A 27,604-nucleotide genomic window follows, 5' to 3' on the forward strand; every position below is an offset into this window, starting at 1 on the left:
TTCGATTTCACGACATATGCACACTGTATCGTAACAGCAAGCACGCCACAACTGTAATACAACAGTCAGCTACTCTAGTAGTGTATGTACAGCCTTCTTTTCCCCACTAAAACTAAGTGTGCAAGGTTGATTCATAGTCTTTGAGGTGACCAAGAAGACATGAGTGTATCCTTACAGGGTGAGAAGACAAAGCCGGTCACCGACTGCTAAGAGCGTGCATTTTTCTTATTTCATTATTCAGAGATAGTTCATTTTTGTTATTTACGGATACTTTTTTTGTAGGTCTATAGATTGCAAAAGTTATTTTTGTATACAGGCATCAAAGGAACTTCTAGGAAGGAGTTGTTTCACCCGAACTGCTTTCACTTCCGGACAAAATATTGCCCAAATGCGCATGCGCTCCCCCCAACATGGCAGCTCAGGTAGAACTGTCATGTTTAGATACATTTCCAACGCACTTAAATCCTTTGCACGTGCTTGTTATCAAGTCACAATTTAGATATGCGTTTCCAAGTTGCAATGAGCCTACTTCGATCCTTTTATTCACATCACGGAAGCTTCAAACACTCGGGAAAACTGCCGTTTTGCTCTGCGCGCACTCAACAGAGGAGACGTCAGGTTGTGGGGCGGATGGAAACGACACAACTTTAAAACTGTACACAAGTAAGATCTTTCTCAAACACTATGGTCTCCAGGATGATATAAGGGGAGTTGTACGCCCACTGTCACCGTTTTCCCTTGGAAAAGTTGTTATAGGGGCACGAACAAGACAGAGTTTCAAGTGGGCAAACTCGGATAAGTTTTCCAATGGACTTCTCATACTGGCTTCGTGCCAAGGTCAACCACTATTGGCACGACAAGGGGACTCGCTATCACTTCCCTATCACCCTTTACTTGGAGATGATATATCTCAAGTGCAACACTCTCTGTTCGACTTAGTTGTGTTGGAGTGTACACCTATAACGCAGGGGATGATAACAATCAACACAACAGTGGTGGTCACCGACTGCAGAGACATTGCACAACATGGTGCACTGGAGACGTCGAATGCTTTGGCTACTAGAAATTTGACCTCGCTATTTGTCTCTGATTTTGCACACTACGCGAATAGTCTTAGCGGGGGAAGCTCTTTACTTGACAACAGGCAAGTATTGGACTCGAGTTTATCCGCTTTTTTGCAAGCACTGGAGTGTAGGCTGGATGTCAGAATCGTGGATATTCGTCGCTTGTACGGTCAAGGGAGAATTGTACTAGTGGAGAAGCGCGATGCTAAAATCGATTTTGACAGTACTGTTTTCGTAAGCAAACAGTTGCTGCTCAAACTCGGGTTATTCAACCGTGAGTGGGTAGTGGTGTCTAGGTTTAACTGCTCATCAGAAATGACAAAGACGTCCTACAGAGGCGAATCCCTGCCAAGTCCCGGGCAAGCCGATGATAACGCACCTGGCAAAGAGCCATCTAAGGGCACCGAAGTGGTCCATCTCGGCTCGGTTGTTGTGGCAGATTTCAGCAAGTGTGCAGAGTTGGACCTTCATGACAACGTTGGCTTCATATCGCCGACTCATTGGTTCAACTTGTCAAACGGAGAGCCAGTGCCAGTCAGTAGCAGAGTTGTGAAGATAAAGGTGAGTAAATATTTGTACATATTTGTTCTTACATTTTAGTTGAAAGTTAAGTGTTGTGCGACGTCCTCCATGTCCATTTGCATGCAGGTTGTCATTGCAACTCAACTTTTTTTCTTCTTAGTTTATATTCAAATCAATTTGAATAGGTTAAAGGGAAAGTTTTTAATATGAAAGGGATGTGCATGCCCATATACGCCAATTCTCAAATCCTGGAACAGCCAAGCAACTGACAATTTGGGGACAGATTTGTCTTCACATAATAATGATCATAATGCTGAATTCTTTGCTGCATTTTTTGAATTATCTCAGAGATGGAACCGGGTCGATTCTCAGTCAGGTCTTCAGCTTTCTGAGAGCCTCTCTCGATCAGCATCACCGCGGTTAGCCAAAGAACTCCATATTGATGCTGTCATCTCCCCAGAATACAGTTCTCATGGTCCCTTTGACAGTATCCTCTGTGAGCACTTTACCATACCAAGGTTAGTGAAATACTCTGCCCTTCTATCTGTACTAATTCTAAAAATGTTTTGAATTCATTAGTAACCAAACGGAAGTGAATGGGCTGAAATTGGGGAGGGACTACCTGAATTTGGCCTATAAGAAACTCCCATTTTCCGTTTGTTGCAAAAGGTTTTTCTATTGTGTGCACTAATGAATGTGTCTCTGGCCTTGGTTTGTGCTTCATACGGTTGTTGGTTTGTTGCGTCTTCCCTGTAGGATTTGTTTTGCACGCACCGTGCTGTATTTGACCTTTTACCTTTGTTCCTTCTCTCCCAGACTTGTGCAGCTGGGCGGTGTTTTGGGCATCCCATCTGAAGGGCATCCTGAAGTCTTGGAGAGCAACTCTGAGGGAATCACAAGGTCCACACGTCAAGCAGACTAATGCTTCCACTTATTTATCCATTTACCCTCGGAACAACCGGGGGAGGTTGAGCATAATGATTTAACAAATGTTTCTCCTATACTACAGTGTGTGTCAGATAAAATGGCGTGCCACCATATCTTGCTGCTTTACGTCAAATCAACATGAGCACATGATTGGGTATTCAATGACACTCTTCTTACTTCGAACTCTGAACTTTCGTTAGGTGGCCGGTTGTGTATTTCAAAGTGAAAAAGGTTTGTGGCTCTACAGAGGAGGAAGACCAAGGTCCTTACCTTGCAGACACTGTCCACACATCTCTATACATGGTACGTTTCAACTTTTTACATAAAATGTCACGTCAATAGCCAGATTCAGAGAGTTTTAAGACTGCATGCATATAGTGAACATTCAATACTACTTATGTCTTGCTCTTTTGAGTGGTGAAGTATGTATTTCAATAGGCCTATGCTTGGAACTAGGCTAGTGCAAGGCCCCCAAAATGTTGAGATACCCCTACCTGAGGTATAACAAAACACGACCATGTTTTCACATATCTTTAAGTTCTCCCATATATGAATTGGGATGTGCATGTAAAAATGTACAAATACATTATTGTAAAAATACATTACTGCAAAAGTGTTTAAATTTGATAGATATTGTGACACACCTTAACTCAAAAGTGCAGAATAATGCCCGGCTGGAGGGGCGTGGGTCACATAAGCTCATGTAACCCGATATTGCAAGCTCTGATATTGCTAAAATCGTAAATACAAGTAGTCAGCTGTCTGCCCTACATACACAAACAAACAAACAGCATTAGGATATCTTAATGCATTTGAAATATAGAGCTGTAAACACACAGATACAATAGTCAGAAATATCAACTATGAATAGTTATAAATGTAAACTTCACTTTTTGGTAGCTATTCAATAGACAACTTTCCAAGTTAAATTTGGTTCTCATTCAGTGCTGTATGGTCCTGCCTGACGACAATCCATACAGTTACATGTTTTTTGATGTTCTGGCTATTGTAATTTTATATATATATATTTCTGCCCTTGAGCAAGGCAGTTAACCCCCAACAACAACTGCTCCCCGGGCGCCGATGACATGGATATTGATTAAGGCATCCCCTCGCACCTCTCTGATTCAGACAGGTTGGGTTAAATACCGAAGACACATTTCGGTTGAATGCATTCAGTTGAGCAACTGACTAGGTGTACCCCCTTTCTCTTTCACTACATATGCACACTGTAGCGTAACTGCAAGCACGCGACAACTGTAATACAACAGTCAGCTACTCTAGTGTATGTACAGCCTTCTTTTCCCCACTAAAACTAAGTGTGCAAGGTTGATTCATAGTCTTTGAGGTGACCAAGACATGAGTGTATCCTTACAGGGTGAGAAGACAAAGTAGACAGTGGTGGTTGTAGTTCTGGGCACTGACCAGTAGCCAGTGGTGGTTGTAGTTCTGGGCCCTGACCAGTAGCCAGTGGTGGTTGTAGTTCTGGGCCCTGACCAGTAGCCAGTGGTGGTTGTAGTTCTGGACCCTGACCAGTAGCCAGTGGTTGTTGTAGTTCTGGGACCTGATCAGCTTGCACAGCTAACTGGTCATTCTTGACAAGCTGCAGCGACAAGAGCAGTGTCCTTCCTGTATGACTGGTGGGGTATTGGGGCTGTGGGGTGATCCGTTTCCATTTCTACAGTTCTGTATTGTCAGTCAGCAGATGCAGCTTGCATACCAAAGAAACCCATTGACTAAGTGGAATGTTGTCCCAGCCTGAATGATGCTTGGGATACTGGTTGGTTGTAAGGAGAGTCTGTGAAACAGCTGTCACAAACATACTATTTTTTATATATTGAATGTGGCAAAAAGTCCTGCAGGTCATGTCCTACATATTTCTTTATATTCCTTTTGAAGTCAGTTAGGATGATAATTTGTCCGATATTAACTATGGGAGGTTGGCATTGATAACAGACTGGGGTATGCCCAGCAGGAGATGTGGAGTGTGAAAGAACCTGTGAGGGTGACCTCAGGTTACGTAGAGGTTAGCTAGTGTAACTAGGTCATAGACTGTGATTTAAGAAGCATTGGTTTTGAGGGACAACACAGTTCCACACACATACATTTGAAGATGATCCCTGGGATTTCATGGACAGTAAAAGGGTTGCAGAGGAGCATGAAAGCTAATTCTTCACATGTGAGTCCAGTTCAGATTGGTAGCAAAATGGGTACATATGAGGGCAATGCACACCAGCATTTTTCAGATGGTATTTTGGCTGTGAATGGCCTGACGTGCGGCAGTACAGTTCCATGGTGTCTCTAGTAGTGCCCGAGGGAAGGACTGATGCTGGAGTGGGCTTATCAAGGACTGTTCTGGGAGATTCAAGATGGTATTGACATTGGAGAGGTTCAATTGCTATGACATGTGAAGGCCCACAAAGTTGATGGCATTTCTTGTCAATGAGTGTCAGGTTGTGTTGGTTCATTGTAGTGAACACCAGTCTTATGCACTTGTCATGTGTGGTTGCATCCTCTTCATACACCATAGCTGTCACTAAGTCAATATATACGGCAACTCCAGGGCAGACTGCCAGGATGGTGGGCATGTTTGTCTGGAAGAAGCAATGTGCCAGCTCAACCTGAACAGGATAAAAGCCACCGGAACATTGTGCATCACAAATGCAGTAAGCCAGCGGGAGGTCATGTTTGATTCAGGCAGACAAATTGGACTAGCAATGAATCAAAGCTCACTTGTAAATTTATAAGGAGGTGACTTAAGAGGCCAATCCTGGAGTGGCATGTTATACCACAGTGGGGGGCAAGTTGTAGAGCTAGGGACCGAGTGTCAGAACCCAGGGTTGGATTCTCTTTCATTTCGTTGGAGCCTCCCAGTTGTCTCATTGATCGTCAAAGAGGCTCGTGACTTGGAATACTTGGGGCTGCCGTTTTATATATCCAGACAAAGGTGTTTGAGTGTATATGGTGGGCATATTGGATTTCTAACATAGATGAAGTACACACAAATAGTCTTGAGTACAGTGCAGTACACAAATCACAAAAATGTATCTCTTAAAACGTGAACTTGTACAGGTGATTAAACCACCATTTATTGGAAATGTGGCAGCCATATTGGATTTTGGACACCATGTTGGATTTGGAGTCATCTAGCCCCCCCCCCCCCCCCCCCCCACACAACGTAACTGCGACAGTAGGAGCTAAACAAATCCAATCCACAGAGGAACCTTTGACTGAAAACAATGACCGTTTTCAGTGTCTGCGATACAACCATCCATTTCAATAATGGGAGACCTTAGAGATCTGGAAAAGGATGGTTCTGTTTGTTATACCTTGGGCAGGGGTATCTCAAAAGCGAAATCCCTTTTTGAGGATTGTCTACTAGCTTAAAAGTAGAGATATCACAAACATCAAAGTAAACATGACTAAACCCCTTGCAAGTTTGGAGACTGCATTGCATTTGCTAGCAAAGACATTTGTGTTGGCTAATTTAACGATAAATAAGGTCATTTCACCCCACTGTTTGCCTAGATGATTAGCTCGTCAGCTAAAATTGTTTACAGTTATTTAGCAACCGCTCCTACACTCTTTTGCTGCTTTAAGCACCTGTTTCAAAATGACGAGGTTTCTCCAGTTGTTTACTTTTTGCAACTGACACACACCTTCCATGCATATTACTTGTCCTTTTAGGGCGGCTCCACCAATAGCCTGGCTCCCTGTTCCCTTGTTGGCGAGGAGCCTTCCCTCTGGACTAGCCTGTCTCCCCCTGGGCTCTCCAGCACCGTGGACCAATTCTCCACTATCATCCAGCCTCACATGAATGAAAGGTCAGTGTTAACTCAGCAGGATGACATCATTTTACACAACTGGGCTGTATTCATTAGTGCAAACCATAGCAAAATGTTTTGCAATGTAAAACGCTTTGCAACAGAAACGAGAGTTTCTTATCGGACATCTTATTGGAAGTTCAGGTAGTCCTTCCCCGTTTTCTATTTGGTGTCTAGTAAATACGGTCCTGGGCATCTTCCTGAAAACAGACACGGACATAAATGCAATTCAAATCATCCCGGTTACCATTATTGGCTTGTATATGTCAGCTGATACCGCAGACCCAGGGCAACACGGTTAACAATATGTGAAGTGTAAGTGAACAAGATTTAGTCATAGCCAATATAACAGGATACTTACTCTATGTAGAATAACTGTTATCTGCACTCCTTTGTATCTCTATGCTGACTTTTTTGTATCAACTTTTTTTTCAAGCTCTGCTGCTCTGATGAGTGGCTGCACCATCCTCCTCCTGGGACCGAGTGGCAGTGGCAAATTCACCTCTGTCAGAGCTGCATGCCGTAGACTCCATCTGCACTTAGTGAAGGTACCCTTCAGAATCACACAACTGGCTTATTACAAGATTGAATTAAAATACAAATGTACATGTATTAGTTCTTATGATGTTACTCGCTCTATAGCCTTTAGAATTGAGGTAGTAATATGATTCATTTCATGTGAAATACTCAGTCCGTAAGCAGATCAAATCTAAGGCTATCCTCACCCTTAGTTACGGGACTTAACTTTAGTCTTAAGTTGCTTATGTCAAATGTTTGGAAATGTTCAAAAGTTTCCTCTCTCTGCCCCTGTGCAGGTGGACTGCGTGACCCTCTGCGCCGACACGGCCGCCGCCTGCGAGGCGAAGATGAAGTCTGTCTTCCAGCGAGCTGAGGCCCACCGGCCGTGCATTCTGCTGCTCAGGAACCTGCAGCTGCTGGGCCAGCCCAGGGATGGCACCGAGGAGGATGCCAGGGTCATAGACGCCCTGTGCCAGTTCATTGCCCACGCCCCTGCCAGGTAGCCCATCCATCTTAACCAAGGCTAGAATTCAGTCGATCCTGGCCATAGCCATGTTTATGCAGTGCCTTTGTTACTATTACTGTAAGCTTCTGCCTGTGTGCGCGCGTGCACACACACACACGAAGATGGCGCTGACAGAGATGGCAGCATCGCGACTAGCTCTAAGAAAAAGCTAGAAAAATAGCTTTTTTTACATTATTAGCTCAGGAAATGTTTTGTCATTACATACAGCCGGGAAGAACTATTAGATATTAGAGTGGCGGTAACTCACCAGAATACCAGCATTACGATCAGGAATACGACTTCCCTGGAGCAGATCCTTTGTTCACTCTCCCCAGAGCAATTGAACTTATTCCAGAGGCCGACCCGAAACATCGTTGGCTGAGGAGAGGCACTCGAGGGTACCTGCTGGTTCGACTTAGGAGGCGCGCACACCACCCACCGCTTCCGAGTATATTACTCGCTAATGTTCAGTCTTTGGATAACAAAGTTGATGAGCTTAGAGCAAGGACATCGGGGCCTGTAATATACTTGTTTTACGGAAACATGGCTCTCTTGGGATACTCTGTCGGAGTCGGTAAAGCCAGCAGGATTCTCAGTACATCGCGCAGACAGGAATAAATATCTCTCCAGGAAGCAGAAAGGCGGAGGGGTGTGTTTCATGATTAATGATTCATGGTGTAATTCTAGGAACATACAGGAACTCAAGTCATTTTGCTCACCCGACCTAGAAGACCTCACAACTAAATGCCGACCATATTATCTCCTAAGAGAATTCTCCTCCGTCATCGCCACGGCCGTTTCCATCCCACCTCAAGCCGAAACCTTGACGGCCCTCAAAGAACTTCACTGGAATTCATGCAAACTGGAAACCACATATCCTGAGGCTGCATTTCTTGTAGCTGGGGATTTTAACAAAGCAAATCTGAGGACTAGGCTGCCGAAGTTCTATCGACATATTGACTGTCCTACTCGCGCTACTAAGACTCTCGACCATTGCTATTCAAACTTCCGAAATGCTTACAAGGCCCTCCCCTGCCCTCCTTTCGGCAAATCTGAGCAAGACTCCATCTTGCTCCTGCCGTCCTATAGACAGGAACTCAAACAGGAAGTGCCCGTGCTTCGTACTATTCAATGCTGGTCTGACCAATCGGAATCCACACTTCAAGATTGTTTTGATCACGTGTACTGGGATATGTTCTGGGTAGCTTGCGAAAATAACCTAGACGCATACACAGATACGGTGACTAAGTTCATAAGGAAGTGTATAGGCGATGTAGTACCCACTGTGACTATTAAAACCTACCCTAACCAGAAACCGTGGATAGATGGTAGCATTTGAGCGAAACTGAAAGCGCGAACCACCGCATTTAACCAGGGCAAGGTGACTGGTAATATGGCAGAATATAAACAGTGTAGTTATTCAATCCGCATAAGCATTTCGCTACACCCGCAATAACATTAGTTAATCACGTGTATGTGACCAATAACATTTTATTCGACACACTTCTTATTCTGATAACTGGAAGCGTCTACACGGTGATAATAGTATTTGTTTTGCTGTTCGATAAAGGGACCTACTGCGTAAATAACGCAATGTGAATTCAGTTGAGTTGAGCCACCAGACCTTATCGCAACAACAAGAAACAAAAGGTTACTTTCAGTATCATTGAATGAAGGCAAAGAAGGAACGGCTACGTCTATATCCTCAGTCACTCTCTCCCCCTTAGCGTGGTCGTGGTGGCGGCGGTGAGTAAACCCCGGGAGCTGTCGTCTGACGTGATGGCAGCCTTTATCCACCAGGTGTCGATAGAGAGCCCCAGTGAGGAGCAGCGCCGGGCCATGCTGGCCAGCCTCAGCGAGGGCATGCCCCTGGGGAGGGACGTCAACCTGGCCAGGCTGGCCAAGCACACTGCGGTGAGATCCATAGCATGGTTTTTGCCGTTATAATCATACTTCGTAGACACCAGCCCAATTCTCATTCTCCCCAATATTTCTGTTCACTTGCTTGTTCACATCCCCCTTCAAGGATTTAAAAAGCACCAGGTTGGTTTAAAGACCAATTGAGAATCTATGGAAGTGAGTTTGGTTTTGTGGAAGACACATTTGGAAGGACCATGACTTTTGATGATCCTTCTAACACCTCCCCCTCTATCCTCTTTTTATGTTTCTCTCTATACCTCCCTCTCTCGGCTCACAGGGCTTTCTATTGGGGGACCTCAGTGCACTGCTGACTCAGGCTGGTAAATCTGCCCACGGAAGGATACTCCAATCCTGGTGAGTCGTCCACCCGCAATTGCTCTCCTCTTCCCCACTGAATATCCGCTGAACTCTAGCAACTATGCGCAATGTGTTGTTCTTGTTATGTTGTATATTGTGTTCTATTCCTTGTGATTGTCTCTGTTGGCTGCATAACCAAGTTTACTACTAGTACTACTTAAAAAAAGGAACTATTTCAAAAGGACAACATACCACTACAGAATGACTGAGGCAGAATTTGTGTTCAGTTTCCCAGAGGAGGCCAGTGTGCAGGAGGAAGAGGACCTCTGTGCCTGTGGGGTAACCATCCTGGCCCAGGACTTCACCAATGCCTTGGAGACCCTCCAAGACGCCCACTCTCAGGCCATCGGAGCCCCGAAGGTACACACCGAAAATGGGGCGCACGGCTATTTCTCAAATTATCTAAATAATCCTCCCTTTCCTTGCCTCCTCTCCTACATTGCATTGGTCTGAAAGAACTGACCAGGTGAAAGCCTAATGATGACCTTCCACCATATTGTTTTCCAGTCAGTGCAGATAAAGGAGAGGACACATTTTATTTTTTTTGCAGTTTAGATGAAACCCATGTCTCTGTTACAATTCTCTACCCTTCTCCAGATGTGTTCACTCGTTCATTCCCCCTCATGCATTTAAAAACCATTCGATTTGTTACAATCATGGCTGGAGGGAGTTTCCCACATATTCTTCAAACCAGTCCATTCCTTTTAAATCCATGATTGGAAGTGTACAAGTGCACACTTCACGAGATGGGTAGAGAATTAGACTAGCCCATGTTTCACTGGCTCAGAGGAGACTACTGACACTGATCAACTGCTTATGGTGGAGAAGTATAACGTGTGTGTGTGTATGTGTGTGGTCAGATCCCCAGTGTGCGCTGGCAAGACGTTGGCGGCCTGCAGCAGGTGAAGCGAGAGATCCTGGACACAGTGCAGCTGCCCCTGGAGAGGCCCGAGCTGCTGTCCCTGGGCCTGCGCCGCGCCGGCCTGCTCCTCTACGGACCTCCCGGCACGGGCAAGACCCTGCTTGCCAAGGCTGTGGCTACCGAGTGCTCCATGACCTTCCTCAGGTAGGAGACAACCAGAGGAGCCTGGATGACTGGGTCAAGTTCAGTAGGGCACACTGTAGTGAAACAGTTGCAACGGAAAAAAGTGTTTCTTATTGGACAGGTTCAGATAGCACCTCCCTGTTTTCACGCAAAGTTTTCTCCCAACTGTACATGACCCCGGTGTCAGGAAAAAAGGGATGAGAAAGCTGGAGAAATGTCATGGAATGTTGCAGATAGACATTTCTTATATAGAGCCAATATTCCCTATTCTAAGTGACGGAGAAGTGTCTGTTCTACATAATAGATTTCTATCCGATTGTTCTGTAATGTTGCACCCCCCTGAGCCCCGACACCGGGTAACGAGCATCTTGCGTTGAATAAGCGGGTCATCCATATTTGTTCCACACATTCAGCTGAATGATTGTGCTTGAATCCTGATGGCTTTGTCTTCCTCTTCGTTTAGTGTCAAAGGCCCGGAACTCATCAACATGTACGTGGGTCAAAGCGAGGAGAACGTGAGAGAGGGTGAGTGTAGTAGTGGCTTTAGATGGCTGATTGTTCAACTCCCATGGGCTGTGCGCATGGCTTGCCAGTAAGGTTTCGTCAAAGTGACCTTTCTGCGTTGCACGCGCTTATCTCAACTCTAAATCGGGCCCTAGTTGAATACATGCAATCAACTGTAAGTGCAGTTTACACCTCTCTGTAAAACCCTGATGAAGGCCTATTGGCCGACACGTCCCTGTGAGATCGAACAAATTGTTTTGCAGAGGATCCAAGCGCACTACTACTTTTGTACTGCCTTATGCTTGTTTTTCTTCATGCTCCTGTTGCATTGTCTGAAAACAGCCTAGTGAAGACGAGGTCAAGTCTAAATATACGCATCTACACTACCGTTCAAAAGTTTGGGGTCACTTAGAAATGTCCTTGTTTTTGAAAGAAAATCACTTTTTTATTTTTTTTGCCCATTTAAAATAACATTGAATTTATTGGAAATACAGTGTAGACCTTGTTAATGTTGTAAATGACTATTGTAGCTGGTAACTGTGTTTTTTATTTTTTTTAATGGAATATCTACATAAGCGTACACAGGCCCATTTATCAGCAACCATCAATCCTGTGTTCCAATGGCACGATGTGTTAGCTAATCCAAGTTTATCATTTTAAAAGGCTAATTGATCATTAGAAAACCCTTTTGCAGTTATGCTAGCACAGCTGAAAATTGTTGTGCTGATTTAAAGAAGCAATAAAACTGTCCGCCTTTAGACTAGTTGAGTATCTGGAGCTTCAGCATTTGTGGGTTCGATTACAGGCTCAAAATGTCCAGAAACAAATACCTTCCTTCTGAAACTCGTCAGTCTATTCTTGTTCTATATTCCATTCAAGATATTCCATTCAAATTGTAGCCGTTTCCAGCTACAATAGTCATTTACAACATTAACAATGTCAACACTGTATTTCTGATCATTTTGATGTTATTTTAATGGACAACAAATGTGCTTTTATTTCAAAAACAAGGACATTTCTAAGTGACCTCAAACTTTTGAACGGTAGTGTACATTTTGTGAGAGCCAATGCCCTATGATGTGACTGTCCTGTACATATGATTTCCAATAAAATGGTTCTTCCTCTCTCTCGTTCAGTGTTCTCCAAAGCTCGAGTGGCGGCCCCTTGTATCATCTTCTTTGACGAGCTGGACTCTCTAGCGCCCAACAGAGGGCGCAGTGGAGACTCTGGTGGAGTCATGGACAGGTGGGTGGGATTGATTTTTGGACAATACACCACTGAAAATGATCATTATGATTTTTTTTTTAAATCATTTCGACAAAGCGGTTAGATCACGTCATAAAATATTATGCAACAAACACAGGTTATTTTGGAGATCCAGAGTCACCCTTGTTTGGCAAACATTTTCCGTAGGCGAAACTGGGCCTTCTACATTCCATTTCTCTCAATGAGGCCAATGAAAGTGTGTGGATATTGAATAATCTTACTACTGACACACTGTCATTTTGTGGAGCGTTAAAATATCATGAAGGTGTTTTGCGTGTTCAGAAGATCATTGACGGTCTTTTCTTGTAAAACCCTGCTTCCCTCTATTTATATAGGATCAGTTTACCCTCCCCAAATTCTGACCTTAATCGTTGGGGGGAAACAACAGAAAACTGATCATAGCTCAGTGCCTAAGGACAACTTCATCCTCTTCCTTGTTTGAACCTGATCTCTGTTAACTGTAGGGTGGTCTCTCAGCTCCTGGCTGAGCTTGACGGACTTCACTCCTCTGGGGACGTGTTTGTGATTGGAGCCACCAACCGGCCAGACCTGCTCGATCAATCACTGCTCAGACCTGGCAGGTGAGATTCAAATGACGGTTTGTCTAGTCAATCAGTGTGAGTCTCCTCACAAAGCAAATGTTTATGTAGTATACGCCTACAGGCATGTACCTTCTGATAAAGTCAACATTTAGATGTTGGACAAGGCTGTACTTAAAAGCCATTTTTTTGTTGTCTTTTCCATTATGTTTTTGACCTTATGGTTTCCTCTGCTGCTTTTTCAGGTTTGACAAATTGGTGTATATTGGGATCAATGAAGACAAAGAGTCTCAGCTGCAAGTTCTGAAGGCCATAGTCAGAAAGTATGTGTGTCCTGCCTGATTATCATTTATTGTCAGACATGAATGGCAAAAAGCTGGTAAAAACTACTGGTGTTTATTTTATTTTTTTCCAATAGTTATCCTCGCAGAATCAAGGTTAAAGTGCAGAAGTGTGTTTCAAACATATGGTATTTGTGCTGTATGTGAATTGCTATGCGTGTCTGTGTGTTTCTGTGCTCGCAGGTTCAAGGTGGACCCCAGCGTCAGTCTCCAGGATGTAGTGGAACGCTGCCCTCCTCAGCTCACAGGGGCGGACATATATGCTCTCTGCTCCGACGCCATGATGTCTGCCATTAAGAGGAAGATTGCACGTGTCACCGATGGTACGTTTGGCCATCACAAATGGAGACGTGTACATTTTCCTTGTAAAGTTCGGTTAAAAATCCTCCTTCAGGTGTAAAAACAAATGTTGGGCTTAAATAGAGGAATTTGAAAGCCTGAAACAGAAGCATGGAAAACTGTGATGTATGATTGCCTCAGTATCTCACTGTTCACATGAGTGTGCTAAACAAACGGTCAAATCATTTGAAAATACAGCAGTTCCACTTTATTTATTTTATTTTATTTTTTAAATTCTATCCCCTTTTCTCCCCAATTTTCGTGGTATCCAATCGCTAGTAATTACTATCTTGTCTCATCGCTACAACTCCCGTACGGGCTCGGGAGAGACGAAGGTCGAAAGCCACGCGTCCTCCGAAGCACAACCCAACCAAGCCGCACTGCTTCTTAACACAGCGCGCCTCCAACCCGGAAGCCAGCCACACCAATGTGTCGGAGGAAACACCGTGCACCTGGCCCCCTTGGTTAGCGCGCACTGCGCCCGGCCCGCCACAGGAGTCGCTGGAGCGCGATGAGACAAGGATATCCCTACCGGCCAAACCCTCCCTAACCCGGACGACGCTAGCCCAATTGTGCGTCGCCCCACGGACCTCCCGGTCGCGGCCGGCTTCGACAGAGCCTGGGCGCGAACCCAGAGACTCTGGTGGCGCAGCTAGCACTGCGATGCAGTGCCCTAGACCACTGCGCCACCCGGGAGGCCAGTTCCACTTTTAATATTTAAATGTAAGTAGAATGGTGACTCTTCAATGGTATCTTTATCTTGGCCATTTATTAAAAAACATAGTTTTGGCGTCAATGTGGACAATCTACCCAAATAATGTGCCTATAAAATCCATAGTCTCATTGCTATAAACCCATTTTGTTTATCAGCTGAATTCTTGCGTTTGTCCTATCCCTACAACCTCCTCATATCATGTACTGTAGAAACAAACCATAATATGAATATCTTATTTTGGCAACACATGGACACATTACAAGATCATGTTCAGAAGTTTTTACTACAGTGCAAAATTTGTGGCAATTATGTTTCTCTATGAATTTTTCATTCCACAAAAACTTAAACCATTATAAATTATGTACTGGAAAATATATAAAATACCATTTTTTCATATCCTCCTTTCTAAATACCAATGTCATATCTACTGTTAATAGTATTTTAAGAGATGACCGTCTCAGTTCCTAGAGCCCTATGGCAACCTCAAGCATTAGTAACAAGTGCAATAGGGACTTATTTATCTCTTTCACACCCCCTTTTTATTGTTTCCACTACCCCTCCATTTCTCTCTCGCCCTCTTTCACTCTCAGGTCTGGACACCGAGGATACTCCTCTCATACTCTCTGCCGAAGACTTTAACCAAGCATTGGATTGCCTCAAACCGTCCGTCTCTGAACAAGAGCTGCTCAAATATAAACTCATTCAGCAGAAACTCACTGCAAAATAACCAAGCCACCCAAGCCTAGTGCCGCCCAGTTATGGAGCTAAGCTATTCTCTTCTGCATGCACTACGTTACCCCAAATCCTCTACCACAAGCGTGTATTCCTCAAGAGTGTTGGCTCTGCAAAAAACTGTGGTTGTGAGATTCTCTTCCTTTTCTCTGCACTAATGAGTGAATGAGCCGTGTCATTTAGTCCAAGGGACCAAACTAGTACACAACCTAATTCATGCACAGTATTGTATGTGGACCACATTTGTACAGTTTGCAATTTGCAAAATCAATCTGAACAGTCAACGTAAGGTTTGTGCTGTATATTTGTAACCACTAGTTTCTGAATTGATCTTAAGTAACTGAACTCTGCAGTGTTAATGGCAGCAACAAATGCATATGAAAGTTGTTCAAATGAAAACTAGTATATCCATGGCCCTCCTAGGAGTAAAGTTGGGACATTACTTTCCTATATCCTCAGTGACACTAATGCTGCTGCTCTGTTTAGTTTCTCTATTCTCACTGGAGTTACTAGCCGTATGTTGTCCAATTTAATTCCATTAATTGCAAAGTTGTCTCTTACTGAGTCTTGCATTTCAACAGGATGTTCCAAATCCGAGTGGTTTATTATTCCAATGCTTCCCCAACCTGAACTATTTTGAATGCTGGTTTCTTTTACAAGCCATCCTTTCAGAGACTTGTTTGAGCAACAAAAGACCCAGCCAAGCCATCAACAGTTCAAATAAAAACAATTAATATAATGGGTTGATGGAAAACCAGCGTACTCGAGTTCTCCTAGACCAAGTTTTGGGTAACACTGGTTGATGCAGAGTTTCCCCTTCCACCCTGTAGATAATTTGCATAAAATAAAATCAGTAATACAAAATTCACAATTATGAAACATTTTAAAAATATGAATCACTTAAGTACAGTTTAGAACAAATACACATTGAAACAAAGCGAACGCATTAATCCATGAGAATGTATCCGGTCACACTTTATATTAAGTTGGCAGTTTATTGTTTTAAGAAATAATTTGTTAGAGCATGAGTAACAAAGCTGATGTTCCTCTGAGTGACGCGTTGTTGGAGGAATTTCAATGTGTGTGGTTCAAACCAAAGTTGAGCTTGAACTAGAGTTGAGTAATTATCTACGTTCATTTTGACTATTCCAATTTTGTCCTTTGAAGATTGTGTAACGAAAGTTCATGTATTTACATGTGAAATGGGACAACTTAGTATAAAGTGTAACCATGAAAAAATGAATAATTTATAATATTGCTATCAATGTGAAAAACGATACTTATATTTTTGTATGGTGAGACATTGTGCTTCCCATCTCATGTTAGCAAAAATGACAATATGATTACAAAAGTAAGACAAACAAATCTATAAATTGTTAATTGTGTTAACTATAACTTTCAAATGGTGCAAACTTTTTTTGCTAGCGAGGTTGTGATTGTAATGTTTATGTAATTTATGATCTGATTTTTAAAAAAGTGTATTACTTGGGTTGGTAAAATAAACTTTACCAAAATATTAACTTGCTTTACTTGAAACCTTGCCGATACATTGCAGTGTCATATGATATTTTAAGCGGTTTGTTTCATGATACCTGATTTGTGAAAGCTTGCCATTCACCTTAATGCAATATTAGATAATGTAGTAAAAAAATAAACAAAATGTTAATTGCCAAACAGATTTTCTGTCCTGTCCATGGCACTGCAAAAGTAGGCTTTATGATTTGAGTGTAAAAGTGTTGCCTAGAATTGGTACCTATTTGTAAAGGAAAACAAGCATTTCGCTACATCTGCAATAACATCTGCAAAATATGTGTATGTGACCAATACAATTTGATTAGATTTTTGAATGTTTACATCAAGGTTTTACCCCTTCTCGCTCTCTTTTTCCTCCTTTCAAGTCACTTGGATGGTTTATGTAAAATAAGGAAAAATGATGGGTCAGATTGTTAATGGCGACTCTTTCATTGGCCCAGAGTTGCATTATTCGTGTGTACCTACTGTGGTTTAGATATTTGCACCTGCTAGCCATGGAGAGGCACTATTTTCTTATTCACCCACTCAAACACAAATTTGCTTATGTGAAACAACAAATCATTCTCTGACTAGAAAAGATCTACCCTAAGAACACGGCGATAGTCAGTTCTGTTAAACTAAATGTATGCCACTGAATGTAAATAATGTACAAGTCACACTCATTGTACTATAATGAACCATAACAAATTTGGATTTGAAGAGATATACAAATGGGCGTGTAGGAGAAGATCTCGATTTAATCAGGGGGTCTAGATCTCTGTTGCAGATCCCTTGTTTTCACAAAAGACGGTAAACCTCTTTTCTGTTTGCTTTGGCGTTTAGTTCGTTGCTTCGACAAAGATTCAAAACGTAGTTCTTCCATGTCTTCGTCTTTCATATCTAACTCCGGTGGGGAGATCCTCTTTGCCAAGACCTCAAGTGAAATGCGGCATTCGATTGCAGGTTCTATAAGACAAAGAACATGTGTTTTTCAATTTGATCATCATTTGTATTTTGACAAATGAACTGACTAATTGCTATAACAGGCCTTATATAGTTCAATATTCATTTAGATATGGCAACGATAATATATCAAGATAATGGAAAAAAACAAAGGACACACTTTGGTTACTTAGGCAATTGTAAAGTATTCAATTGATCCAGGTTGAAATATGCTGACTGCTTCCAATGGGAAATGATGATTACAGAGGCAAGATGCCCACTAGGAAACAGGCCGGATCATTAGCGTGCCACTAGCATCGGAGTTTATGCTGCAGGTGGGAATTTAGTTCTTAAGAGGCTGATTGGTCCTCTATATTAGATCTTATTGCCAACCAGAAGTCTGACCATGTAGGTTGAGGGGGTGCTGACCTTAAGTAAATTGATTTACTTAACTACTGCACCCCATCTTCACTATGCAAGTGGATGTAGTGTTATCCTATCCTAGAGACTATGGCTGTATTCAAAATTACATACTCACTATGCCTACAACATAGTATGTTTAGCTGCAGTGTACGAAGTATGCAGGGTAGTATGTTTATTTAAGTATCGTTGACTGACCAGGATCTCATACAACATTTCCCCCAAAATTGAATAACAGCAAGGAATGTCTGATTTTTATGTAAGAATTGCAGTTCTCAAAATTAGATGTATTTTCTACCACTGAGGTCACACAGATGAGTGCAGTACCAGAGACTAGCAGCAGAGGGCACACATCAAGAGTACAAGATGAATATGGGGATCTATGGAGTTTCTCCAATAAAAGTTTTTGTAAGAGCTTACCAAGTTCAGTAAAAATGTTTATGGCAACCGAGGCTCAAATGTAGATATGACACTGTAACAATGTTTAGATTTAGCCATGTATCTGTCTATTCCCATTGTATGATGTAAAACTTGCCACTGGACGCACATCAAATGAGTGGAAAACTGAATGCTGTACAATGGAGCAAAACCATTTTTTTTTTCATGTTATGGCTAAATCAAAGTGGCTATTTATTGTATGAGATCACTGTACACTATCACAGGAGTGTTTATTTATATCCCAGAAGGCATTACTGGAGGAAGGGGTTGTGGCTAACACCAAAGATATGCCCCTATTTGTCTCAGATCTGATTGACATATTTAGCAGCCAACACTTATCCTTAATGAGTGATGCGATAGTTTGATTTCAAACATCAGAATACTGTCATGAGAATGGGAAGGTAGCTGTAGCCCAAGCTAGCCTACTGGCAAGGTACTAACTCAAGATAACTCTACAGTAAAATGACAATATTCTTGTTAAGAGTTTGGGACCTCTAGGTGTTGGATTAGCATTTGCAATCCCGCCCAGAATACCTGCCCATATTCACTACCGGATGTAGTATGTTTAGTACACTGTGCATGCTCATGTAGTATGCAAGTATTTAGCAAGTAGTTCCCCATTCTCAACATAGCCTATGGTCATGTTGAGTGCCATTTGGCATATTAGTTAATTACAGTAAACTGTGGTCTGTCGTTGGGGTAAGATTGGAACCTCTGCTGGGTAGTCATTCTACTGAATTTTGAGGACAGGAAAGTGTGCTGTGCGCAATTGCTCTTGAGTTCTTCCTCTTTTCTTGACTGGCTTTTGAAACCCGACAGGTAGGTATCACAGAACTCTAATTATTAAGCCGAATATTAACCATCAACTTTAGTGTACAGTCAATATTTTATCCAGTTACACTTTACATCAACAGGTATAACACATTATGCAAAACTTCTCAGAAGCATGTTTGGCCTCCTTATGTCTTATATAATCTAGTAATGATCCTGACTACGTTTTGTCACTTGAAGATTTGATTAGACATATTGCAAGCCTTATAACAAGACATCTCAAAAAGAACATTCACTGTCAGCTTTAAAGAAAGTGTTACTGTTTATCCCTTTACAGTAGGCATTATTCATTTATGATTAGAATTGACGGTTTCTATTAAGTGTCGGAAGACTACACGCAACACACACTCATTTCCTTAGACCAATAACTATTCCTCAATCTCAACTGTTGGGGGTCGGGTATCTCTCGTGACGGGTATAGTTATTTAAGAATCCTCCATTTTGAGGGGAGGGAGTTTATTCTTACGTGCAACACTACCCATATTTACCGCTTACGTGGCCTTTGCTACTTTCGTGCGTTTCATCCTCTTCCTCCGCATGAGGGTCACCTGAGGTCTTTTCAACCCCGCGATGAGCAGCAGCAGTCTGGGCCGGGACTTGGTGAGCCAGCTTCTCAGTAGCGTCCCCTTGGGAAACCTGGGGGGAATGGCAACAGCTTAATCCACTAGTTTATACAGCACCATTTATATAATCTCGGTGTACATTATATGACCGCTACCTTGACTGTTACTGACTGACTGCATGACTGACTATCTGCACAAGAGGTTGTCCATTGTTTTAGTAATTATATGTGAAGGCGAGGGGAAATGATCTCGTACGGTCATGCATGTAATTTCTCTTGGAAGCTTGTGTCTGTTACTGGTTCCACGTTTTACATGAGGTCAATACATGGAAAGAGATGGTCAATACTTTTAGGCTTGAGGCTTGAAGGTGAAATACTTTTTTTTTTTTTCTTCTTTTAGGCAGTATTGACCTAGATAATTGCACAGATGAAATGCGCAGTCATTCATAAGTACAGATGTCAATAATAACTTGGCCCCAATTTGGCAATCAAATACGATATTTACTTAATCATTCATCCTGTGTAAAGGCCCTGCTGCCAGTTAATGGATTTGAAATGATCATTATTGGATCTCCTTTCACATAATCATATTGTTATCCTGAAAACGTACTAATGTTGAGGATAAGTAACACCACTTTGTCAATTACCTGAAGCCCTTCAGGTGAGACTATACAGCAAGCGGCTATACAGCAAGCGGCTAACTTGCAATTTTGATCAACAAGATCTGATCTCAAGCTAAATATACTGTTAGTGTGATTTAACTATATATACACACACTTAGGTTGGAGTCATTAAAACTCGTTTTTCAACCACTCCACTAATTTCTTGTTAACAAACTAAAGTTTTGTCAAGTCAGTTAGGACATCTACTTTGTGCATGACACAAGTAATTTTTCCAACTATTGTTTACAGACAGATTATTTCACTTATAATTCACTGTATCACAATTCCAGTGGATCAGAAGTTTACATACACTAAGTTGACTGTGCCTTTAAACAGTTTGGAAAATTCCAGAAAATTATGTCATGACTTTAGAAGCTTCTGATAGGCTAATTGACATCATTGGAGTCAATTGGGGGTGTACCTGTGGATGTATTTCAAGGCCAACTTTCAAACTCAGTGCCTCTTTGCTTGACATCATGGGAAAATCAAGAAATTAGCCAAGACCTCAGAAAAGAAATTGTAGACCTCCAAGTCTGGTTCATCCTTGGGAGCAATTTCCAACTGCCTGAAGGTACCACGTTTATCTTTACAAACAATAGTACGCAAGTATTAACACCATGAGACCACGCAGCCGTCATACTGCTCAGGAAGGAGACGCATTCCGTCTCCTAGAGATGAACGTACTTTGGTACGAAAAGTGCAAATCAATCCCAGAACAACAGCAAAGGACCTTGTGAAGATGCAGGAGGAAGCAGGTACAAAATAATCTATATCCACAGTAAAACGAGTCCTATATCGACATAACCTGAAAGGCCGCTCAGCAAGGAAGAAGCCACTGCTCCAAAACCGCCATAAAAAAGCCAGACTAAGGTTCGCAACTGTACATGGGGGCAAAGATCGTACTTTTTGGAGAAATGTCCTCTGGCGAGATGAAACAAAAATAGAACTGTTTGGCCATAATGACCATCGTTATGTTTGGAGGAAAAAGGGGGAGGCTTGCAAGCCGAAGAACACCATGCCGACCGTGAAGCACGGGGGTGGCAGCATCATGTTGTGGGGGTGCTTTGCTGCAGGAGGTAGTGGTGCACTTCACAAAATAGATGGCATCATGAGAAAGGAAAATTATGTTGATATATTGAAGCAACATCTCAAGACATCAGTCAGGAAGTTAAAGCTTGGTCGCAAATGGGTCTTCCAAATGGACAATGACCCCAAGCATACTTCCAAAGTTGTGGCAAAATGGCTTAAGGACAACAAAGTCAAGGCATTGGAGTGGCCATCACAAAGCCCTGACCTCAATCCTATAAAATTGTGTGGGCAGAACTGAAAAAGTGTGTGCGAGCAAGGAGGCCTACAAACCTGACTCAGTTACACCAGCTCTGTCAGGAGGAATGGGCCACAATTCCCCCAACTTATTGTGGGAAGCTTGTGGAAGGCTACCCAAAACGTTTGACACAAGTTAAACAATTTAAAGGCAATGCTACCAAATTCTAATTGAGTATATGTAAACTTCTGACCCACTGGGAATGTGATGAAAGAAATACAAGCTGAAATAAATTATTCTCTCTAATATTCTGACATTTCACATTCTTCAAATAAAGTGGTGATCCTAACTGACCTAAAACGGGGAATTTTTACTAGGATTAAATGTCAGGAATTGTGAAACTGAGTTTAAATGTATTTGGCTAAGGTGTACTGTATGTAGACTTCCGACTTCAACTGTGTGTGTATGTGTGTATATATATATATATATATATATTACCACAAGGTATTTGCTAGGCTGCAAAGTTTGGGTGTCCCTTGCCCAATTCTGTGTTGTACTTGTTTAGTTGCTCCCAATTAACTTGTTTTTGCATGTGAATATGCAAAGAACATGCTAAAAACAATGTGGCTGACAACCTGAACTATTGACCTTTTTTATGTGACCAATACTTTTGGGTTTACCGTGAAGTTATGGACTGGCAATGTGCACACATCAATCACATCAATCTCATCTCCTCTGATACCTATATCACCAGCCTTTTTTCTGTAATGATTTTAGACTAATGCAATATTCTTGCCTTGCTTATCCTTAAAGCATGCACAGTTTAAACACCTGAATATTTGGAGGAAACAATTTGTTACTATGGTTGCTGACATGGGCACACAGCCACATGCTACTGAGAGACCCGTACATACACGTTCTGTATGCATCTTAAAAATGTATGGCTGCAATTTCCACCCTAACCTATATGGCGTCAAACTACTGAATAAACTTCATCCACTTTGTCACACACTCTGTTGCATATCTCAAACGACAACTAGGCCGGGACAATGGATTACACTAACAGAAATAGCTTTGAATCACACCTAATCAAATGGCATCTAAATTGCACTCACATAAAGTAAGCCTGAAAAAGAAACCAGAACAGTACCTCAACCAGTAACAGTCCTCACCGAAGCACCATAGCAACCTTCTTACACCGAGCTCACATTCTTTGCTATTGCACAGCGGCAGACGTGCGAGCAGTCTGCACCACGGGCGTGCCTTTTAGCCCTTACATATGTCCGACCCCTCGCAGCCCCACCGAGTTCTGACTGCTGAGCACGATGGAAAATATAAAACCTTCAATTGTTCGACTTTTGCTGGTCGAGCGTGGCTAAACTGGCCAGAGAGAAATCTAGCAATGTTTAGATGTGGTATGGCCTTGCTGAAGCCATTGTTGTCCCTCTGTGGGCTTGATGTTAAATGTACCGAGGGCAACATTGTTTGTTCAGTGCATCCATCCCCGCTCCCTCTTCCCCCTCACCATTGCCTCTTTTCATTAGCTTCATGGAAAGAGGTCAGGATAGATTTCCCCTTTCTCTGTCCTCTCAAGTGGTACAAGGTTAGGAGTGGGGTGTCTTCAATTCAAAATTAGTTGTTTAATTTTGTACCTTAATCAATGCCCTAAAGCTTTATGAGCCTCTTCAGATATCATGTTTGATTGACCCTTAGGTGTGAACCCTCTGAATTGTTCTTGACCTCTTGCTGACCTCTTCATGACATCTAGGTTAAAGTAAGTGTCTGGTCGTTTTCAAGTAGTTGTTCAATAAATGTCATAGTCCTTGATCATAGTGTCCGGAAATCCGAAACGTTTTACCAAGTGCAAAAAATATTTCCCTCTTCCATTAATTTCTTCACTTAGAACATTCCTTGTTGATAATGGATATTTCCACACCCTTGTATTTCCACATTATACATCCAGGTTGTCCTTTTCTGCTCTGATAGTGCCCCCTCTCAACTTGTGAGAGTGAGGAGATTGCTATTATGCAGTTTACAATTCCAGCCCCCAACCTGAGAGCTGAAATCTTGCCATTTTGTTACTGACCAGTCCCCTGAGTCAGGTAAGCCAGATAACAGACATTATTCTCTCCTGTCCGTCCTGTAGCAACTAGCAAGAGGAGCTCATTCTTAGTGTCCGTGCAATTCTTAAAGCAATTGCCTAATCACCAACCAGGCATAAACTGTCACTCTTAGCAAATGTTCTTCAATAGCATTACAAATGTTTCTCACTGGTAGCTAAAGATTCCAAACACTGATAAGAGTTCAAATATAGTTATAGCCGAATGGTGGCCCTAAAATATCCATTGAGAATAACTTTTCAAAATGGAACATACCGTAGTCTGTGTTTGGCATGAAAACTACCAAGATACCACAATTACTTTCTTACAAGTTATTAGCACTTGCCTTAAATACATCAGGAGTTGAGAGGGTCTTACTCCTGAGCAATAGTTAAGAGTTCAAGTATTAAAATGGAGGTGATGAACTCCAATTGCTGCCATTTAGTATATCCACACCCAAGCTACCCCTCTTTAAAGCCACACAGTCAACTTCAACTCTTCTTTCGGCACACGACTTACAGTACTCGCCTAAAGTTCCTACCTCTGGAGGAATAACAAATGGAAAGCAGTCCTTACCAATTGACCCCACACATTTGTTAGGTTATGCCCCCCGCGTCCCTGCAAAGGCACATATATGATCCTGATCGTTTTTTTCCCCTTTCACACTAGAAGGTTCAACCAGGATGCAAAAACAAATCTGCTAAATAATAGGAGGCCATGAAGTCCACGGGGGAGGCAGGGAGGGGGGGGTAAAAAGGAGGGTCCACTCAGCAATTCTCACTGCAAACCGCAACGGATGATCCTGGCCAGCCAGCCAATCAGGGGGTCGACTTGCCCCGTTGCCATGACATCCGGCACTTGACCAATATAAAAAACACAACCATTGGACAATGTAGAAAGAGGTCAGCCAAACTGCCATGTCCACACAATAAGTGGGCACATAGATGATCCAACTAACTTCAGTTCACTTACATCCCAGCCTTAGCTTTTCTGGTGGAAGAATATCTGGCTATTCATTTCCAATACCTTTTTATTATGCTGTGCCTTGCACTGTCACTACATTCTTTTACCCGGGGGAAATAGTTGGCTAAAATGTGCTCTACTGGCTCAAAAGTGACAACTTAAACAGACACAGCATATTTAGAACCCACCATGCTCAGAAATGTGTCCTTTTCCAATCATACACTCACTATCAGCTATGAAACCTTTGGTTAGTACACCTTGTGCATTTTGTAATAGAAGCAGCTTTAATTGTAGTGGCTACATAGTGCTCTCTAGATGGAGCTGTGGCTTCAGCCAATACTCAGTGAGATGCAGGAAATGTGTCCTCACCACAGGCAGGAGTGGGAGGAGCAGGACTGTAATGGTATGCTTAGTTTCCAGTCTGCACAGCTCAGGATAGCCCCCCTGTTTGGGCACTGCAAAGATTGCCCAAGAAGAAAAAGGGGGAGGAGGGTAGAAGTCCTGGCACTGCATTGCAGATCATCAAATGAGAGGGAGGGAGAGCTGGGATTTCCGGAGGGATGCTGTGTGATTCCCTGTTGTAAGTCTGCAGAATATCAAATATGCCAGGCTAATCACTGCAGTTTAGTGTGTTAGGGTATGAATTTAAATGTGTCTTAATATTACAATTAATGTAATTTTATAATGATTTGTAGTAATTTTATTGAATCATTTCCCCTCAATTATCCAGAGTAATTACCCTGATTTCTAATGGAACCTTGACTCCTTGGTTGCTTGAGAACCATACATTCTGATCATTATACTCTTCACACCTGGTTAAGTAAAGTGTGAAGCCTTTATACAGTTCATTCGGAAAGTATTCAGACACCTTGAAACTTTCCACATTTTATGTTGCAGCCTTATTCTAAAATGTATAAATAAAAAAACTTATTTAAATAAGTATTCAGATCCTTTGCTATGAGACTCAAAATTGAGCTCAGGTGCATTTTCTTTCCATTAATCATCCTTGGGATGTTTCTACAACTTGATTGGAGTCCACCTGTGGTAAATTCAATTGATTGGACAGGATTTGGAAAGGTACACACCTGTCTATATAATGTCCCACAGTTGACAGTGCATATCAGAGCAAAAACCAGGCCATGAGGTCGAAGGAATTGTCCGTAGAGCTCCGCGACAGGTTTGTGTCGAGGCACAGATCTGGGGAAGAGTACCAAAAAATGTCTGCAGCATTGAAGGTCCCCAAGAACACAGTGGCCTCCATCATTCTTAAATGGAAGAAGTTTCTAACCACCAAGACTCTTCCTAGAGCTGGCTGCCCGGCCAAACTGAGCAATCGGGGGAGAAGGGCATTGGTCAGGGAGTTGACCAAGAACCCGATGGTCACTCTGACGGAGCTCCAGAGTTCCTCTGTGGAGATGAGGGAACCTTCCAGAAGGAAAACCATCTCTGCAGCACTCCAATCAGGCCTTTATGGTAGAGTGGCCAGACGGAAGCCACTCCTAAGTAAAATGATGACCGCCCGCTTGGAGTTTTCCAAAAGGACTCTCAGACAATGAGAAACAAGATGCTCTGGTCTGATGAAACCAAGCTTGAACTCTTTGGCCTGAATGCCAAGTGTCACGTCTGGAGGAAACCTTGCACCATCCCTATGGTGAAGAATGGTGGTGGCAGCATCATGCTGTGGGGATGTTTTTCAGCAGCAGGAACTGGGAGACTAGTCAAGATGAACAGAGCAAAGTACTGCGAGATCCTTGATGAAACCCTGCTTCAGAGTGCTCAGACCTCAGACTGGGGAGACGGTTCACCTTCCAACAGGACACCGACCCTAAGCACACAGCCAATACAATGCAGGAGTGGCTTCGGGACAAGTCTCTAAATGTCCTTGAGGGGCCCAGCCAGAACCCGGACTTGAACCCGATCAAACATCTCTGGAGAGACCTGAAAATAGCTGTGCAGCGACGCTCCCCATCCAACCTGACAGAGCTTGAGAGGATCTGCAGAGAAGAATGAGAGAAACTCCCCAAATACAGGTGTGCCAAGGTTGTAGCGTCATACCCAAGAACACTCAAGGCTGTAATCCCTGCCAAAGGTGCTTCAACAAAGTACTGAGTAAAGGGTCTGAATGTTTATGTAAATGTGATATTTCAGTTGGTGTTTATACATTTGCAAACATTTCTAAAAACCTGTTTCTGTTTTGTCATTATGGGGTATTGTGTGTAGATTGATGAGGGAAAAAAACAATTTAATCCATTTTAAAATAAGGTTGTAATGAAATGTGGAAAAAGTTTCCGAATGCACTGTAAGTACAACTGCTGAGCTATGTTGTATGCTCAAATACAATTGCTCAGAGAAAAAAATATATCTCAAAAAGTTTAATGGCACCCCTAAAGATTCTTATGAAAACAAACAATCTGCATTAACATTCTACTTTTTAAAATTAATCTCACCTTAACTAACTGTATTGTGGTCTTCCATGGCTCCCTGTTTTACTGGGGTATAAAAATTAGGTAACACGCATGTAAATGTATCATCTATCACCATGGGAAAAGGCGAAGAACTCACAATGAAAAGAGATGGTTGTTGACCTTCATAAATTAGGCAACGGGTACAAAAAAATGACCACTTACCACTATTATGCCAACAATTAGGAGGTTTAAAACTAATGGAACAGTGGTAAACCTGCCTGATATTGGACGTATGTTTATCTTGTCCCCACAGTAAAGAAGATGGTTTGGGATGTAAAGAAAAATCTAAGAGACAAATTTGGAGAATTACAGAACATCTTCGGATCA

The 27,604-nt window shown here is 42.4% G+C and overlaps 1 protein-coding gene across 1 annotated transcript; it reads left to right on the forward strand.

Annotated features, from left to right (window-relative positions):
• Positions 1-405: 405 nt before the first annotated feature.
• pex6 (peroxisomal biogenesis factor 6) lies at positions 406-16,787 on the forward strand. The gene is made up of 17 exons (XM_039015927.1): positions 406-1,625; positions 1,935-2,104; positions 2,403-2,486; positions 2,714-2,816; positions 6,201-6,337; positions 6,774-6,885; positions 7,153-7,355; positions 9,089-9,275; positions 9,559-9,635; positions 9,866-9,998; positions 10,499-10,704; positions 11,147-11,208; positions 12,324-12,432; positions 12,918-13,034; positions 13,238-13,315; positions 13,517-13,656; positions 14,978-16,787. The coding sequence occupies exons 1-17, from the start codon at positions 411-413 to the stop codon at positions 15,112-15,114; spliced, it is 3,270 nt and encodes a 1,089-aa protein (XP_038871855.1). The 5' UTR covers positions 406-410; the 3' UTR covers positions 15,115-16,787.
• The last annotated feature ends 10,817 nt before the right edge of the window (positions 16,788-27,604 follow it).

Source organism: Salvelinus namaycush, chromosome 2, assembly GCF_016432855.1.
Source record: "Salvelinus namaycush isolate Seneca chromosome 2, SaNama_1.0, whole genome shotgun sequence".
Lineage (NCBI taxonomy): Eukaryota > Metazoa > Chordata > Actinopteri > Salmoniformes > Salmonidae > Salvelinus > Salvelinus namaycush.